The sequence below is a fragment of the Neoarius graeffei genome, chromosome 3 (genome assembly GCF_027579695.1).
Source record: "Neoarius graeffei isolate fNeoGra1 chromosome 3, fNeoGra1.pri, whole genome shotgun sequence".
Classification (NCBI taxonomy): Eukaryota; Metazoa; Chordata; class Actinopteri; order Siluriformes; family Ariidae; genus Neoarius; species Neoarius graeffei.
Window position 1 is genome coordinate 115,757,659 of NC_083571.1, and position 18,054 is coordinate 115,775,712.

The following is an 18,054-nucleotide window of genomic DNA, read 5'->3' on the forward strand; positions in this document are numbered from 1 at the left end:
GCCTGTAAGTCTTCAGCTGCAGGTTTAGATTTGTGTAAAGTGAAGTTGTTTAGGCCAAGATTTTCTGAGCTTTTTTTTTTTTTTGTGCTGAACTTTTCTCCAGTAACGTTTCAGAGAGGTTATCAGGGAGACAAACCAACCAGCGAGCCGAACTACAGGTGAGGACAAGGCGTTCATTATCAGGAGATCTTTTAAAGCAATAAATCGACTAAAAAATTAAAAGCTGCTTTCCTTCGACATGGACTCGATTTACTCTCGGACGAAATTTGAGATGATGGTAGGGGTTGAAATAATTTTCACGCAAAAGTCGATATGATACAGTGGTGGCTCAGGCTTCTGACATCAACTCCTCTCTCAATTTTTGGACGAATTTCTCGAAGCTTGGCAAAAGGCCTTGTTATATGACGGTAATATGCAGATTGCGATTTAATTTCGTTTGTGAAAAATTTCCCAGAGTTTTGACCCTTGATTTAAATAACTTGTACTTTGACAATTTCATGAGGGTGTACGTTCTTCTGAAATCAACTCCTCTCACAATTTGACTACGTTCAGACTGCACCCTGAAACGACCCATATCTGATTTTTTTTGCCCATATGCGACCTGTATCCGATTTGTTATTGACTATCTGAACGACACAGATCCGATTTTTTTCACATGCGACCCAGGCCGCTTGGATATGTGGTCCTAAATCCGATGCATATCCAATATTTTCACATGCGACTGCAGTCTGACCGGACAGGTCGCATTCATGCGACCTACACGTCATCAACAAGAGACAAACGTCACTATTCTGCGTTGGCTAATCCCGCCTCTTTGGTGGAAAACAACAACATTTGTACAGTTTTCGGAATTTAAATAGACTTTTTTTATAGAATTGATCAAGCTAATGGTGGATTTGGTAGGGACCTGGATGTTTATCTGTTAGCCTGATTAAATAAAACAGTTTCTATAACTGATTTATAACTTAAACCATCCTGTATTACAAGATTGTTCTGGAAATTTCCAGTAATTTGACGCCTTCGGTCTCATTAGTCTGCTGCCCACATTAATCAGATTGTGTGAGTTCCGCCGCCGCCACAAAAACCACATCGCCAGGTCTCGCCTCATCTCCATAGCAAACTGCACTGGTGTTTCTGCACCTTGAGCCAGCGCTGAGAGAAGCTGCAGAATTCAGCTGGCTATAAACAATCTAAATAAATATTTATAAAAATGTAGAAAAAGTTTATTAATATGACGAAATAAATATGTGCAAATTATTAAGCCTGAATTAAGAGTTTGGTAATACAGCGGCCGTATCCCAAATGACTGCCTACTGAAGCTCGAGTGCACTATATAGAGTTTAAAAATCCATTACTTCCTAGTAACATGTAGTGCACTTATATAGAAATTAGAGACATATTTAGGAGTCAACCCTCGTTACCAGGCTACACGTTTTCATTTCAGTTCAGAAACAAAAACGCACACGAGACCTCACACTTTAACACTAACCAGATAATTAAACAACAAAAAAAATCATTAAACGAGTGCGCTTTTTTTTTTTTTGGTTTACGTATTACGTAGATGTGCTTATTACGTGTCAATTTGCGCATGCGGGACACTTTTGGGTCGTTTTCCGTTCATATTGGAGATCGCATACAAGTCTCATATAATTGGTAATGTGAACGGCCTAACAAAAAAATCGGATTTCACAACAAATCGGATATGGGTCGTTTCAGGTTGCAGTCTGAACGTAGTGTTTATGGAGGAATTTCACCAAACTTCCATAAGGCTTTGTTATATGACGGTTATACGCAGATTGAAATTTCGTTTAATTTGGGCAAATTTTCCCAGAGTTACGCCCTTGGTTATTAACAAACTTGTATTTTGGCAATTTCATCAAGGTGTGCTTGCTTTCTGAAATCAACTTCCCTCACAATTTTTGTTTCCTGTTGGCCGAAAGGCCCGAATGTGGATTATGTCGTGGCGGTGTCTGTCCGTCTGCCCCAGGAAGGGTTCTCACCTTTTTTTTTTTTTTTTTTTTTTTTTTTTTTAAAATCGACTCCTCTCTCAATTTCTGGAGGAATTTCACGAAACTTGACGGGATTCTTTATTATATGTCGGTAATGCGCATATTGCAATTTCGTTCAATTCAGTCGCGTTTTACCAGAGTTATGGCCGAGTTGCCAGCGGGGGATATTGTGCTCTCAGAGCGCTCTTGTTATATTTGAGGCTAGGTTACTTTCTAAAACTATCATAAATATGCTCGTAAGGGAATATTACTTTTGTTTAATGTCAGAAATGATTAGTTGTGTCTTATTGTACTTAAATCGTAAGCATTATTAGCATAAAATATCCCCAAGTTTGTTTATCAGTAGGTTTTGGTTACATAAACTACTTTAGCCTCACACCTTGAGTACAAACATCTCAGCTTTGTTTGTCTGATGTTCTTCATTTTGGTTCAGGCAGCCTGCAGGGCTCTGGAACAAGCCAGAGATATGGACATCAAAAAGCTGGTCCTCTACACAGACAGCAAGTTCACTATTAACGGTAATATTTTATCTGCCGTCTGAGTTAATTACGAAACATGATATTCGTAGTTACGTATATAGTGTAGCTCATGTGCTCCTGCGTGTTTTGTGCTCCGTAAAGGGATTACTAGCTGGATAAAGACCTGGAAAGTCAACAGCTGGAGACTCAAAACAGGTGGCAATGTGGTCAATAAAGAGGACTTCCAAAAGCTTGATGAACTAAATGAAGAACTTGATGTTAAATGGGTAAGTTTGCTGATACTGTAGGTGTGGTTTCAGCTAAAACATCTTATACACGTTACTGGATTATATCTAATTCCTTTGCAGAAGTCTGTTTTACAGTATTAGATCATCTACATTTGGTTTGGCTGAGGGTTTAAATGCAGCAAGTTTTGCTTTCGTGGTTATTCCTTGAATAGTCAGTTTAAAAAGGAAAAAAAAAGCAGGCTGTGCTTTGATGTACACTTTTGATTCAGTCTCATGATTATTTTCCTCTGAGAGTGTATATCCATATTTAAATATAATTTGGGGTCAATAAAACAGTTTTTAAAACATTTCTATGAGCGACATTTAGAGCAATTTCTATTATTTATTATGAGAAGAGATTTCTTAAGATCACTTAAAGTTCAGAGTGATGCAACTGAAATGTTTTTCACACCATTCTTCGTTTGCAACCATGTGACCAAAACTGCTTGCGTCATTGATTGCCACCATGTTGGAGGATATACTATATACACAAACAGCATGGTAAGAGTACAGACTTGAAGGTAAAGAGGAGTTCCATTTAGAAGCTTGTAGTCGTTTCTCAAATCTATTTTAAAAACAACCATTTTGTCTGCTTCAAAAGACCGGTGACTAACACACCTATAGAACATATTTAGTTCTAAAAGAGCCCTCACCGGGCGACGAGGCTGCACGATTTGAGGTCGGGGATTGACGTGAATCTTGTTCGATTGATCCTGTGATCGTTTGGGAAGATTCTACAATAGTTTTGCGTTTCTTTCTGCGCTCTGTAAGCCTCGCATTTCGAGCTGCCGCTTTAGTCCCATCTTTGATTTTGTTGTGGCCTGTATTTTGTGTCGGAGCCCAGTCTGGATCCGTAAAATTGTCGAGATCAGCAGGTTTCACTAATGGAAAGAAAAAGCAAAATAAAAGCAGCGTCATCAAAAATGATATACAGCTCTTTTTAAAATGAAATAATTGTAGAAGCCTTTGCTTGTTGGATCACACACTCGATGATCGCGGCGAGTTTCTGCACAACCAGGCTATTAAACGATCCGATATTTCTTATATATTACGATCTTTCATTAATAACTAGTTCGTAGCACTTACCGTTGATAAAATGTTCACTGCAGACTCGTGTGGTTTTTGCTTTCTCATCGCGGAGATCAGCTCGGTTTATGTTGGACAGTCAGTGACGTCTACGCTCTGTGGACAAAACCCTTGTTTTTTTCTCCTTGATTATTTATAATTGCTGGAATTCTTAAGAACTTAACTCCCCTTGTCTCGAATAGAGTTGAACCCGCATCCAGTTACAGCACAAAGAGTGTAAAGGCATAGCGGAGAAACAAAAGGAATTCTTGAGTGTAACGACCTCTTGAGCATCTCTTCTATAGTAAATGTGCATAAATGTGAGTTTGTGTGGATCCTCCAACATGACCACCTTCCGGTTCAAAGCCTCGCGCAGAATCAGCTGACGTCATGTGCAAACGAAGAATTAAATGAGCTTCAGCTGTTAAGCCTGATGATGCCACACCCAACCGAGGCCAGGAGTCCAAGAGGGCAAAATTAACCATGTTGTCTGGGTAGGAGGGCTGGCGTTCGTCTTTTACACTAGCTAATTGTGGGCACCCAGAAGCTCATGTATGTGGAAGAAGGGCAAACAGTGTTCGCCTTCATGCGCCATAGTTCTTAGCTGTTGTGATAGTTGATACCTTCCTAGTGGGTGGTAAATGACCAAATTGGAAGAAGGGGGGGGATGCTACCGGGCAAGTTTGTGCATGCTGTTTTTAAAGGGTTTTCTTTGTTTTTCTATTATTCATACTCTACTGTAATTTGCTACTATTTTAGAATAATGACATTAACATGATGAAATGGTGTGCGTAGAATTAAGCTACGGTTACGCTACAGCTCATGATGCTTTGTGATGGGTTATCGATGAAAATTAGGTGTTTTGGTGGCAATGCATGGTTGATTATACAGGCGAGCTAAACGTTGTGGTCATACAGCAGGCCAGCACTTGACTGTCATACCTTGACACACTCAAGCGGCCACACTCGCGCATAGGAAACTGCCGTTATGGGAAACACCTGATGTTGATTTGAGTGCAATCAGCACGCACATAGGAGGACACAGAGGCTTTGTGAAGTGTTATCACGGTCATGTTTGTTTCTCATCATGTTTATGACTCTGCTTTCGGTTTTGTTCGTGGTTTGTTTTTGTAAATATCACGCCTGCTTATAAACACACTTCCTGCACTTCGATCTGTCTACCGCCGCATACCTGACAATACTCGACACGGTTTCTGTGAAAACAGCGTCCTTATATGCACGTGCTGATTGCGCTCAAATCAGCATCATGTGTTTCCCATAATGACTGGGTCCCACGAGTGTGCACAACGCACACCGAAGAATCCCCGAATGTAAATGCAGTTTTTAAGTCTTGGGGAAGGTTAGGCTACACCCAACCGCTGTGTTGATGAGGCTCCCGCGAACATCGGGGACACGGATTCAAGACAAATACATCTCAAGCGGCTTGAAGAAGGTTCTCTGAGCTTCGAGAAATATTCCCAAACTCTTCTGAGAGTATTCGCTGCTTAGTTTGTCCATGAAAACATTGCCACTAAATTTCAGTGCATGCCTTGAAATTCTTCACTAGCAATTTTCACAATGCTATCAATTTTTTAATCGCCGGGTATTTCGTCAAACCCATCGCATGCTGTCGTGTGTCCAGGGCCTTGGACAAAGAAAAGTGTCGGACAAAAATATTGATGTTTAAAATTCTTAACTGTGTTCTTCAATTGCATGCTGTTGGCATCATCTCAGTCAGCTTCAAGAAACCAGCCAGAAGACCAAGCTCCAGGCTGTTAACCCCCTCAAAAATTGCTCATTTGCCTCGTCACTTGTTAAGAGCTGGCTGCCTGCCATGACAAAACGGCTCCCAACCAGGGAAGGCCAACACGTTTCCAATTACATGTTTAATTTTAACAAAAAAGTTTGTATATATTTATGCATGGGTAGTAACTTGACCATCTACATTTGCAGCAAATATCAACCATAAGTCTTAATCAGAAAATCTTGACCGAGGAAAAATGTACTGGATGTTCACTCTAGGTCAGGGGTTCTTAACCTTTTCTGCTTTAAGGCCCACCTATTCATACTTCTAACAAGTCAAGGCCCATTAAAGATCCCCAATTATTTTGGCTCATCTGTTCTATTAGAATCTAATAATCTGTTGTAAAGTGTGTTAATGGGATGCGACATCACCCCTGTTATGGGCAGGAGCCCAGGAATTGAATAAATGCAAGAAAAACCAACTGTTTTTAATTGTGTAGGTATTGTATTTAAAACTGTATGGATGTGCCAAAAGCCGAACCCACGCACGCAGGTCATTCTCATTCAAAAGGGATTCATGATTCAAAAGTGGAGTCTGGTTTATTAACACAAGAACTTATTGCCATGTTTGTGTTCAATAACAAGCCTCGTCTCGTCGTTTTCCGCTTTATCCAGGACCGGGTCGCGGAGGCAGCAGTCTAAGCATGGAAGCCCAAACTTCCCTTTCCCCAGACACCTCGGCCAGCTCCTCGGGAAGAACACCGAGGTGTTCCCAGGCCAGCCGAGAGACATAGTCCCTCCAGCGTGTCCTGGGTCTTCCCCGGGGGGACATGCCTGGAACACCTCCCCAGAGAGGCGTCCAGGAGGCATCCGAAAGAGATGCCCGAGCCACCTCAGCTGATTCCTCTCGATGTGGAGGAGCAGCGGCTCTACTCCGAGCTCCTACCGAGTGACTGTGCTTCTCACCCTATCTCTAAGGGAGCGCCCAGCCACTCTGCGAAGGAAACTCATTTCGGCCGCTTGTATCCGCGATCTTGTTCTTTCGGTCATTACCCAAAGCTCATGACCATAGGTGAGAGTCGGAACGTAGATCGACCGGTAAATTGAGAGCTTTGCCTTTTGGCTCAGCTCCTCCTTCACCACAACGGACCGGTAAAGCGACCGCATCACTGTGGAGGCTGCACCAATCCGCCTGTCGATCTCACGCTCCATCCTTCCCTCACTCGTGAACAAGATCCCAAGATACTTAAACTCCTCCACTTCAGGCAGGACTTCTCCACCAACCTGAAGAGGGCAAGCCACCCTTTTCCGGTCGAGAACCATGGCCTCGGACTTGGAGGTGCTGATTCTCATCCCAGCCACTTCACACTCGACTGCAAACTGCCCCAGTGCATGCTGGAGGTCCTGGTTTGAAGAAGCCAACAGGACAACATCCACAAAAAGCAGAGATGAAATCCTGTGGTTCCCAAACAGGATTCCTTCCGGCCCCTGGCTGCGCCTAGAAATTCTGTCCATAAAAATTATGAACAGAACCGGTGACAAAGGGCAGCCCTGACGGAGTCCAACATGCACTGGGAACAGGTCTGACTTACTGCCGGCAATGTGAACCAGACTCTTGCTCCGTTCGTACAGGGACCGGACAGCCCTTAGCAAAGGGCCCCGAACCCCATACTCCTGAAGCACCCCCCCACAGAATACCATGGAGGACACGGTCGAATGCCTTCTCCAGATCCACAAAGCACATGTGGACTGGTTGGGCAAACTCCCATGAACCCTCGAGCACCCTATGAAGGGTATAGAGCTGGTCCAGTGTTCCGTGACCAGGACGAAAACCGCATTGTTCCTCCTGGATCCGAGGTTTGACTATCGGTTGAATTCTCCTCTCCAGTACCCTGGAGTAAACCTTCCCTGGGAGGCTGAGAAGTGTGATTCCCCTATAATTGGAGCACACTCTCCGGTCCCCTTTCTTAAAAAGAGGGACCACCACCCCAGTCTGCCACTCCAGAGGCACGGTCCCCGACCGCCACGTGATGTTGCAGAGGTGTGTCAACCAAGATAGCCCCACAACATCCAGAGACTTGAGATACTCGGGGTGGATCTCATCCACCCCCGGTGCCTTGCCACCGAGGAGCTTGCAAACCACCTCAGTGACTTCGGCTTGGGTAATGGACGAGTCCACCTCTGAGTCATCAGCCTCAGTCTCCTCAATGGAAGACATGACGGTGGGATTGAGGAGATCCTCAAAGTATTCCTTCCACCGCCCGACAATGTCCCCAGTCGAGGTCAACAGCTCCCCACCCGCACTGTAAACAGTGTTGGCAGAGTACTGCTTCCCCCTCCTGAGGCGCCGGACGATTTGCCAGAATGTCTTCGAGGCTGACCGATAGTCCTTCTCCATGGCCTCCCCGAACTCCTCCCAGTTCTGAGTTTTTGCCTCCGCAACTGCAGCACGCCTGGCCTGCCAATACCCGTCAGCTGCCTCAGGGGTCCTGGAGGTCAACATGGCCCGAAAGGACTCCTCCTTCAGCTTGACGGCATCCCTTACTTCCGGTGTCCACCACCGGGTTCGGGGATTGCCTCCACGACAGGCACCGGAGACCTTGCGGCCACAGCTCCGAACAGCCACGTCCACAATGGAGGTAGAGAACATGGTCCACTCAGACTCAATGTCCCCCATCTCCCCCGGAAGCTGGGAAAAGCTCTCCCGGAGGTGGGAGTTAAAGACCTCCCCAACAGAGTGCTCGGCCAGACGTTCTCAGCAGACCCTCACCATACGTTTGGGCCTGCCAGGTCTGTCCAGCTTTCTCCTCCGCCAGCGGATCCAACTCGCCACCAGGTGGTGATCAGTTGACAGCTCAGCCCCTCTCTTCACCCGAGTGTGCAAGACATAGGGCCGGAGATCAGATGAAACGACAACAAAGTCTATCATCGACCTCCGACCTAAGGTGTCCTGGTGCCACATGCACTTATGGACACCCCTATGCTCAAACATGGTGTTCGTTATGGACAAACCGTGACTAGCACAGAAGTCCAATAACAAAACACCACTCGGGTTCAGATCGGGGAGGCCGTTCCTCCCAACCACGCCCCTCCAGGTGTCACTGTCGTCGCCCACGTGAGCTGGGGGACTTCAATGTAGCACAATGGAGTCCCCAGTCTGAGCACCCCTCAGTACCTCTCCCAGGGACTCCAAGAAGGCCGGATACTCTACACTGCTATTCGGCCCATAGGCACAAACAACAGCAAGAGCCCTCTCCCCAATCCGAAGGCGCAGAGAGGCGACCCTCTCGTTCACTGGGGTAAACTCCAATACATGGCGGCTGAGCTGGGGAGCTATAAGCAAGCCCACACCAGTCCACCGCCGCTCACCATGGGCGACTCCAGAGAAGTGGAGAGTCCAGCTCCTCTCGAGGAGCTGGGTTCCAGAGCCCAAGCTGTGCGTGGAGGTGAGCCCGACTATCTCAACCTCCCGCACAAGCTCAGGCTCTTTCCCCCCCAGCGAAGTGACATTCCGTGTCCCAACAGCTAGCTGCTGTGTCCGGGGATCAGGTCGTCGAGGCCCCTGCCTTCGACTGCCACCCAATCCACACTGCACCAGCCCCCTACTGCTACCTCTGTGGGTAGTGAACCCACAGGAGGTCGGGCCCACGTCACCTCTTCAGGCTGAGCCCGGCCGGGCCCCATGGGCAAAGGCCCGGCCACCAAGCACTCGCATGCGAACCCCAACCCCGGGCTTGGCTCCAGGGTGGGGCCCCGGCTGCGCCATACCGGGCGACGTCTCGGTCCTTGGTTGTTGCTCCATTAGGGGTTTTGGTGAACTGCTCTTGGTCTGGCCTGTCACCTAGGACCTGTCTGCCTTGGGAAACCCTGACAGGGGCATAATGCCCCTGACAACATAGCTCCTAGGATCATTCAAGCACACAAACCTCTCCACCACAATAAGGTGGCAGTTCTAGGAGGGGTCAGTATTAGTATGTAATTTTAATTTAATAACAAGCAAGTTATTAAAATCAAAAAGCACACTCAAAAGAAGTGGATATAGAACCCACTCAATGAGATTAGATCCTTACATGCAAACAAAGAAGAATTTTTCCTACAAGTTGGAAAATTATTCCATCCGTTGAGTTCCCCAACATCTCAAGCTACCTGGTGCTGCAGACATCATTCTACACGGGGACACAGATGAAAACCTGGAAGAGCATAGAGAACAACTTTTTATATGTGGCTGGGTTAAAGATCTACGATCAGGACACGAAGATAAATCCTGTGTCGTTTATTCCTGGGGAAGTAGGGTATTTCTGAGCTTTTTGTACACGTCTTTGTGGTGATTGCTAGGACGCTAGAAGTTTTAGTATCGGGTGCAAACAAACCACAGCTGCTTGATTCTCAATCCTCCCTGCTCTTCTCTGGGACTCAGTCGTGATGGGAAGCACCTGATGCTGATTTTGAGCGCAATCAGCGCACGCATTCTCACACAATCAGCAGACGCTGTTTTCATCGAGACTTTGAGAAGTATTCCATCAGGTATGCGGCAGTAGACAGAGCCAAGTACAGGAAGTGTGTTTGTTAGCAGGCGTGATATTTACAAAAACAAAGCATGAGGAAAGGTCAGAGTAACAAAACAAAAGCAAAATCATAAAGCAGAGTATTTAAACAGCGTTATAAACATGGCTCGAATCAAACGTGACCGTGATAATGAGGATACTTCGCAAAGTCTCTGTGAAGTGTCCGTATATGCACGTGCTGATTGCGCTCTGTTAAGGGTTGTTTTACAATCAGGGTACGCAAGCTAAAAATCACATTTAACACTTATTATCTTCAATCTCAAAAGGCTTGACTAAATAAACTCAGTTGTTTATTGTAGCCCTGTGATAGCTCTATTTACTATGCAAAATAAATTTGGTGATAACGTTATTTTTGGTGAATGTATGGCAGTATATATCATATTTAGCAAAATTACTCGTGTCATTTAGAAAAAGTGCTTTTTTGACCACAGGTAGCTCCAAAAGGGATGCACTTAAATCATTCTTTATACCATAAAACAAATATTTGGTTCCATATCATTGGAAACGTAGTTAAGTTTTAATGTTGAATGCCAGCAAGTTTTCAGACTATTTTGATCAAATTAGTATGGAATTGTCAAAAAAATGTCCTCTCTGAGACAGCTAATTTTTCAATATAAAATAACATATCTAAAATTATTATTTTCATCCTAAAATGTGGTCAAGATATTGGGACATAAATATTAGAGACAACTAACACAAAGCTTACAGCCTTATATTTAAAAGCACTGTGGAAGTAGTGGATTCTGAATTGTAAAAAAAAGTCTTCTCCGAGAATCACTAAATTTGTTTCTCCCAGCCCTGTTTAAAGCTACACTTAATCATCTTTATCTTATAGCAGATTACACAAAACTACCATACACATGTCAAAAAATTACCCGAAATCTGTTCTTGTCCTTCACTTAAAAACTGGTACAAGAACCAGTTTGAATCAATTTGAATTTAGGATCCCTGTGACACAAACTTTGTACCCTGATTGTAAAACAACCCTTAAGGCCTAGCTCAAAGGCCTTAACCAAACCAAGGAGGACAAACCGTCACGGAACAAACTTTTAAATAATTTATTAAATAAATAAGAAACAATAAGGCATATTCATCAGTAATGAGTATCAGTATGTCAGCAAGAGTGCATGTAGCGAGTGTACTAGTGCATCTCAAAAAATTAGAATACCATGAAAAAGTTCCTTTTTTTTCATAATTTAATTCAAAAAGGTGAACTTTCATATATTCTATATTCATTACATGTAAAGTGAAATATTTAAAGCCTTTTTTGTTTTAATTTTGATGATTATGGCTTATAGCTCATGAAAATCAGAAATCCAGTATCTCAAATTATTAGAATATTCCCTAAGATCAATCAAAAAAAGGATTTACGATACAGAAATGTCCAACTTCTGAAAAGTATATTCATTTATACACTCAATACTTGGTTGGGGCTCCTTTACCATGAATTACTGTATCAATGTGGTGTGGCATGGAGGTGATCAGTCTGTGGCACTGCTGAGGTGTTATTGAAGCCCAGGTTGCTTTGATAGTGGCCTTCAGCGTATCTGTATTTTTGGGTCGGGTGTTTCTCATCTTCCTCTTGACAATATCCCATAGATTCTCTATGGGGTTCAGGTCAGGCAAGTTGGCTGGCCAATCAAACACAGTAATATCATGGTCAGTAAACCATTTGGTAGTAGTTTTGGCACTGTGGGTAGGTGCTAAGTCCTGCTGGAAAAGGAAATCAGCATCTCCAAAAAGCTCGTCAGCAGATGGAAGCATGAAGTGCTCTAAAATCTCCTGGTAGATGGCTGTGTTGACTTTGGACTTGATAAAATGCAGTGGACCAACACCAGCAGATGACATGGCACCCCAAATCATCACAGACCTGTGGAAACTTCACACTGGGCTTCAAACACCTTGGATTCTGTGCCTCTCCACTCTTCCTCCAGACTCTAGAACCGTGATTTCCAAATTAAATGCAAAATGCACTTTCATCTGAAAAGAGGACTTTGGACCACTGAGCAACAGTCCATTTCTTTCTCTCCTTAGCCCAGATAAGACACTTCTGACATTGTCTCTGGCTCAGGAGTAGCTTGATATTAGGAATGCGAAAGTTGTATCCCCTTTCTTGAAGATGCCTGTTCGTGATGGGTCTTGATACACTGACACCAGCCTCAGTCCACTCCTTGTGAAGCTCTCCCAAGTTCTTGAATCAACTTTTCTTGACAATCCTCTCAAGACTGCGGCCATCCCTGTTGCTTGTGCACCTTTTCCAGCCACCTTTTTCAGCAATGACCTTTTGGCCCAATCCCAATTCTAATTTCTACCCCTCCCCCTCCCCCTTCCCCTCCGCCTTCCCCTTGGCCCTTCCCCTTGAAACTGAGCTACAAGGGATAGGGCTTGAAATTCAACCCTTACGTATTGGGATAGCCCTTCAACGATCGCATACGTCATCGCGTACCTCCGTCAGCGTTTACGTTAGCAAAACGCGACCAAATGCGTCATTGGCTGCGACCAGCCGCTACAGTCAGAGCCAGAACCAGAAATCTCTGCTGGCAGGGTGTGATTTGTTAACTAACACCACTGAATGGGATATCTTTGGCGCTTCGTGCACCACATCCGACAGAATGAGGTGTCAGAACACTCATGTAAACAATAAAAGCGAGAATAACAGAACAAAACGTACGCAGTCAAGCAACCGAAAACAATACTCACTCCCAAAGCTTTTTAGCAGCAGCTTGGATTTCAGAAATCGCTGCTCATTCTCAGCTCGAAAGCGAATCAAGCGGCGTGTTTCCTCTGGATAACAACTTAAAACACGTAAATAATGGAGAAAATACATTTATGACAATCTTTCGCCGCGGGAACCGCCATCTTTCTGAAATCCGCATGAAATCTCACTGAAATCCGCATGGCATTGTGGGAAATCACTCAAACCCCTTCGTTCGGAGTCAGCTCCAGGAAAATCTCCGTTTGGAGGGGTACAGAAGCCCTCCCCCTTCCCCTACCCCTCCACGTTAACTGGGATTGGGATACCCCTTCACGTGAACGCGCAAAATGGAGGGGAAGGGCCAAGGGGTTGGTCCAAGGGGTGAAATGGGATTCGGCCTTTGTGGCTTACCCTCCTTGTGGAGGGCAACAGTGATCATCTTCTGGACAACAGTCAAGTCAGCAGTCTTCCCCATGATTGTGGTTGTGTGTACTGAACTAGACCGAGATGTACACTGTGTTCATACTGTTTTACTCAAACTCGAAATGAAATATTTTGAGATGGTTTTTTTGTACTGTATGCCATACTGATTAAAATTAAAATAGAAAAATGCTTGAAACATTTTAGTTTGTGTAATGGGTCTAGAATATAACATTTTCACTTTCTTAAATAACTGATGGAAAATATTGAACTTTTTCACAATATTCTAATTTTTTGAGATGCACTAGTATGAGTAAATGTGGATGCGAAAACAAAGGAAAAAATGCAGCTCTCCAAACGACGCCAAAAGCAGCAGCCCAGCCCCCATCAAGGGGTGCAGCAAGTACCCTTTATAGGCCAGCTGATTATTAGCGAAATGCCTTAGCCATGCCCACACCAGCAATCACCTGAAGAGGGAGACAGAGCACACAAAGCAAGAAAAGACGGCCTGCAGCATGCAGCTGTCACAGCTCAAATCCACATCAGGTGTTTCCCCTAATGACTGGTCCCAAGAGCACGTGAAGGTGTGACAGTCAAGTATTCACTTGCTGTGTGGCAGCGACTTTTAGCTCACCTGTATATCGCCAAGCATCGCCGCCAAAATGCCTCATTTTCATCGATAACCTGTCGCAAAGCATTACGAGCTGTAGTGTGACCATAGCTTAATGAAGTGGATGTGACGTCGGCTGCAGCCCAGCAACTGTACCCGACTACGAGTAAAAAATTAGCTTCAACCTGGAAAAAAAAAATTGCAGCCCACTAGATGGCGCTTCGATTTTGGGGTCAACCATCAAAAAGCTGGGTTCCTACCACTAATAACCTGAACTCTCATTCACTTGTGCCCCTTTTCCACCAAAGCAGTTCCAGGGCTGGTTCGGGGCCAGTGCTTAGTTTGGAACCGGGTTTTTTGTTTCCACTGACAAAGAACTGGCTCTGGGGCCAGAAAAACCGGTTCCAGGCTAGCACCAACTCTCTGCTGGGCCAGAGGAAAGAACCGCTTACGTCAGTGGGGGGGGCGGAGTTGTTAAGACCAACAACAATAACAAGACCGCGAAAGATCGCCATTTTTAAGCGCCGAGAAGCCGCAGCTGTACAAACGTGAAGTCATTTATTATTGTTGTTTGTTGTTGCTGCTGCTTCTTTCGTGTTGTTTTTGCTTTGATATTCGCGCCAAGGTTTATGCAAACGTAGCGACGTAACTGACGTATACAGCGACGTAATGACGTGGCTTCCCTTAGCACCGCGAGCTATGGAAAAGCAAACTGGTTCTCAGCTGGCTCGCAAGTTGAACGAGTTGTGAACCAGCACCAGCACTGGCCACGAACCAGCCCTGGAACTGATTTGGTGGAAAAGGGGTACCAGATGAGGATCTAGGGTTCAGTTGTTGCATTCCCATGCGTCTTTTAACCTTTGATTTTCATGTTGGGATTTTTGATTATTTTTAAAATGCTTATTTGTTATTACAGTAAATGAGAAGCACTAATGCACGGTATTGATCCATCTTCAAGCCTTCTCCATTCTTTATTTTTCAGATGCACATCCCAGGCCATGCTGGCTATTTAGGAAACGAGGAGGCAGACAGACTCTCTAGAGAGGGAGCAGCAAAGCCTCAGTGGTAACTGGTGCTGGCTGACTAAGGCTGCTGCTGCTGCGTTACTGCATGAGCTCAGGTTATTAGTGTTTGTGTGGAGTTATTGGAAAGTAAACTCCTCCTGCATTTTTATTTTCAGTTCATTTTATTTTTTTCTGTAAATAAATATTCATCTGAATTCGGATGCTTTTGCAAGCGTTTTTATTTTATTTTTCCCCCTTTTCTGGATGCAAACCTTTACAGGTATGATAAAAGAAGTGGTGTTTTCTTGAGGGTTTGTGGATACATAATCAGATCATTAATAACCAGTAATTAACTGTTAGTAGGTCATATTATGTAATTATTTATATAGACGTCGAATTTGTATTGTCCGTTGGTTTTGATACGGATTGTGATCACCCACCCACTGTAATACTGTAGTGTAACACCAGATGGCACTGCAGTGTTTTCGTTCTGTGGATCGGTACTGGCGAAGACCGGAGGCATAATGTGTGAAAGGAAATGCAAGTAATTGAGGGACATTTTAAACCATTTCTGCGTTGCGTAATAACTTGTATTGTGCATTCGTAGTGTTCACCAGGAGTGTACGTTTTGTGGGGGGAAAATATATAAAACGTGTATTATAGTTTATTAATTAAATATCTTTGTACCAAACTTTTGAGACAATGCTGAATAAATGTATTTGGATTTGTTGTACATGCCTGACTATTAAACTTAAGATGCACAGGTCTCTGTGGCAACGTGGAATATAATAATCATTGATCATGTAGGGTTTTTTTTTATTATTTTTAAGTATCCTACATGTAAGAAATGCATATTTCAGCATGCTGATCTGATTTAACTTGAGAAGTGTAGCCTCTTGGGTACATGCTCAGCAGTGAGATGACGACGTCCTCTGAGCATCGGGAGTGTGTTTGTTTCCAGTCTGGCTGGATGAGTGCTCTCTCTCCAGCTCTCTGCAGTAAGCCTGTGTCTAGACAGCGCTGCTCCACGTTAAAAATCTGATAAGCCCTTCAGCAAAGAGGCAGAATGAGAACATATTCTCCTTCATGAGGAAGAAGGCAGGTGTGAATCCCAACATGGCTCTCAGTATGCTCTGCTCTGATCTCCACTGTACCACCTTTGGTCCCTCTGGAGGCCTGTGCATCATTGATGCTGGGATATGAAGACAATACCTTTTGGATGAGACTGAGGATTCATAGCGCTAGCAGGGTGTTGAGTGTGTATCATCTCACGCTGCGACTCGTTGTCAGTAGAACTCTGTTGTAGGTAGCACACCCAGCTGACATTAATATACAGTGCAGTCTTTTTGAAGGCGCCGAAAACCAAGAACTGCAGCAGAGTACTTCACGCTCAACTCCTTCTGACAGACTGGTGCCCATTCTTGCACGCGAGTAAATAACTTCCAAAGGGTGCATGTTCCGAATCGGATATCCCTCCACCTTTCTCCGTTTGATAGTCAGACACGGTGCTAATTCGTCAAGGAGGAGGGGCAGCCAACACGCTATCATTAGCGCGCATCTGGTATCACCGCTCTTCAAACAGCGCCTCGCAGCTGACTCGGCTTCTCCAACCTGGGAGCAGAAAGTGTAGGGGAATTTCCAGTAATGAATCCAGTGTGAGGCCTTCTTTTTGCCGTAACATCAATGGCAGCGCCACACTGTGCAAGCACGGGGAGTCACAATCAAACACATTGGCACATCATAACCAAGCAGACATCTGTTTCCATGACAGCTGTCTAGAGCAACATCAGCATAAGTAACTCCTGCCTCAGAACTTAGCCTGACTGTTTGATATCTGTAGTGAAAAAGAGAGAAGATTCTGTTCGGAAGGCTGCTTGGTTTGTTGTTGGGTTGTGCTAATATAGAACAGGAAGTTGGGAGTCTGTGAAGCTGGTGGGATCAGAAACCTGAGTGGAGAGAGAAGTAATACAGATACTGGTGAGGGTTTTGAAGTTGTGCTGAAGAGCAGGTTGGAACAAATCTGGGATGAAGCAATCTCCGTGGCCCTTGAACATCTCCGAGTGTAACATGAAAGAGCTGGAGCTTCTATTTTATCTGCAGTTTTCCTGTCCACTCAATCTGCGTAGCGGCTTTACTCTAGGCCTGTTGTGTTAGGGGTTGGGGGTCCATCGGGCCTGACTTGCTCATGGTTGTGAGGGGACTGACACTGTGGCATTCTGCTGCTCCTCAGTTCCAAGCCACTCTTCCATATCTAACACAAGAAAATGTGTTGCTTAAAAAGGATAAACCATCGTATCTTATTTCCCAGACTGTTTTTAATTTGTTCTGGAATACTAAAGTGCATCGTTTGGGGACATCTGACCGTCCCATTCTAAATTTAGTCCCCCTTTGCTTTAATAATAACCTCCACTCTTCTGGGAAGGTTTTCCACTAGACTTTGAAGCATGGCTGTGGGGATTTGCTCATTCAGCCACAAGAATATTAGTGAGGTCAGTCACTTATGTCGGGCGATTAGGCCTGGCATGTCATCGGTGTTCCAGTTTGTCCCAAAGGTGTTCAGTGGGTTGAGTTCCGAGCTCTGCGCCGGTCACTCGAGTCCTTCAACACACGGTGTGTTTACGGACCTTGCTTTGTGCACAGGGGCGTTGTCGTCTTGAAACAGGTTTTGGCCTCTTCATTCCAATGAAGGGAAATTGTAACGCTACAGTATTGCTGGGTTTCGGTCACGTGACTTTTCTTAGCGGTTTTACCGGAAGTGAAATAGCTGGCGGTCTAAACGGCTGCCGTAGTGCAAACAACTAGTGATGACTGACTTATCAGAGTACGCTCGTAATCTAGAAGCCACTGCTGGCTTTAGATATCTTCAGAAGATTGCTATGTACAATGGAATCGACCCATACAGTCTGGGAAAGAAGGATTTGTCATACGATCTGGAAAACTACCCTTCAGTCGAGTTCCCCGACATCTCCAACTATCTGGTGTTCCAGACGTCCTTCTACACCGCAAAACAGACGAGGGTAGGCTTACAACTTTTTTTTTTTTTTTTTTAAATAAAGCTTTTCGTTCACGTCTTTACAGCAAAGCGCTGCGAGTTGAAGTGTAAACAAACAGCAGTTGCAGGGGCGTAGCTAGGATTTTTCAAAGGGGTGGGGGGGGGTCGCACACTGACTGGTAGCCTGAGTACATTATGTAACAAATG

At 44.6% G+C, this 18,054-nt stretch overlaps 1 protein-coding gene across 1 annotated transcript in view; it reads left to right on the forward strand.

The window, feature by feature from the left end:
• The window catches only part of rnaseh1 (ribonuclease H1), a 39,037-nt gene extending 23,449 nt beyond the window's left edge, over positions 1–15,588 (forward strand). The window contains exons 5-8 of the mRNA XM_060917945.1: positions 104–158; positions 2,443–2,527; positions 2,630–2,754; positions 14,834–15,588. Coding sequence (XP_060773928.1) covers positions 104–158; positions 2,443–2,527; positions 2,630–2,754; positions 14,834–14,920 — 352 coding nt within the window. The 3' untranslated portion in view covers positions 14,921–15,588. The remainder of the gene's footprint in view (positions 1–103; positions 159–2,442; positions 2,528–2,629; positions 2,755–14,833) is intronic.
• The last annotated feature ends 2,466 nt before the right edge of the window (positions 15,589–18,054 follow it).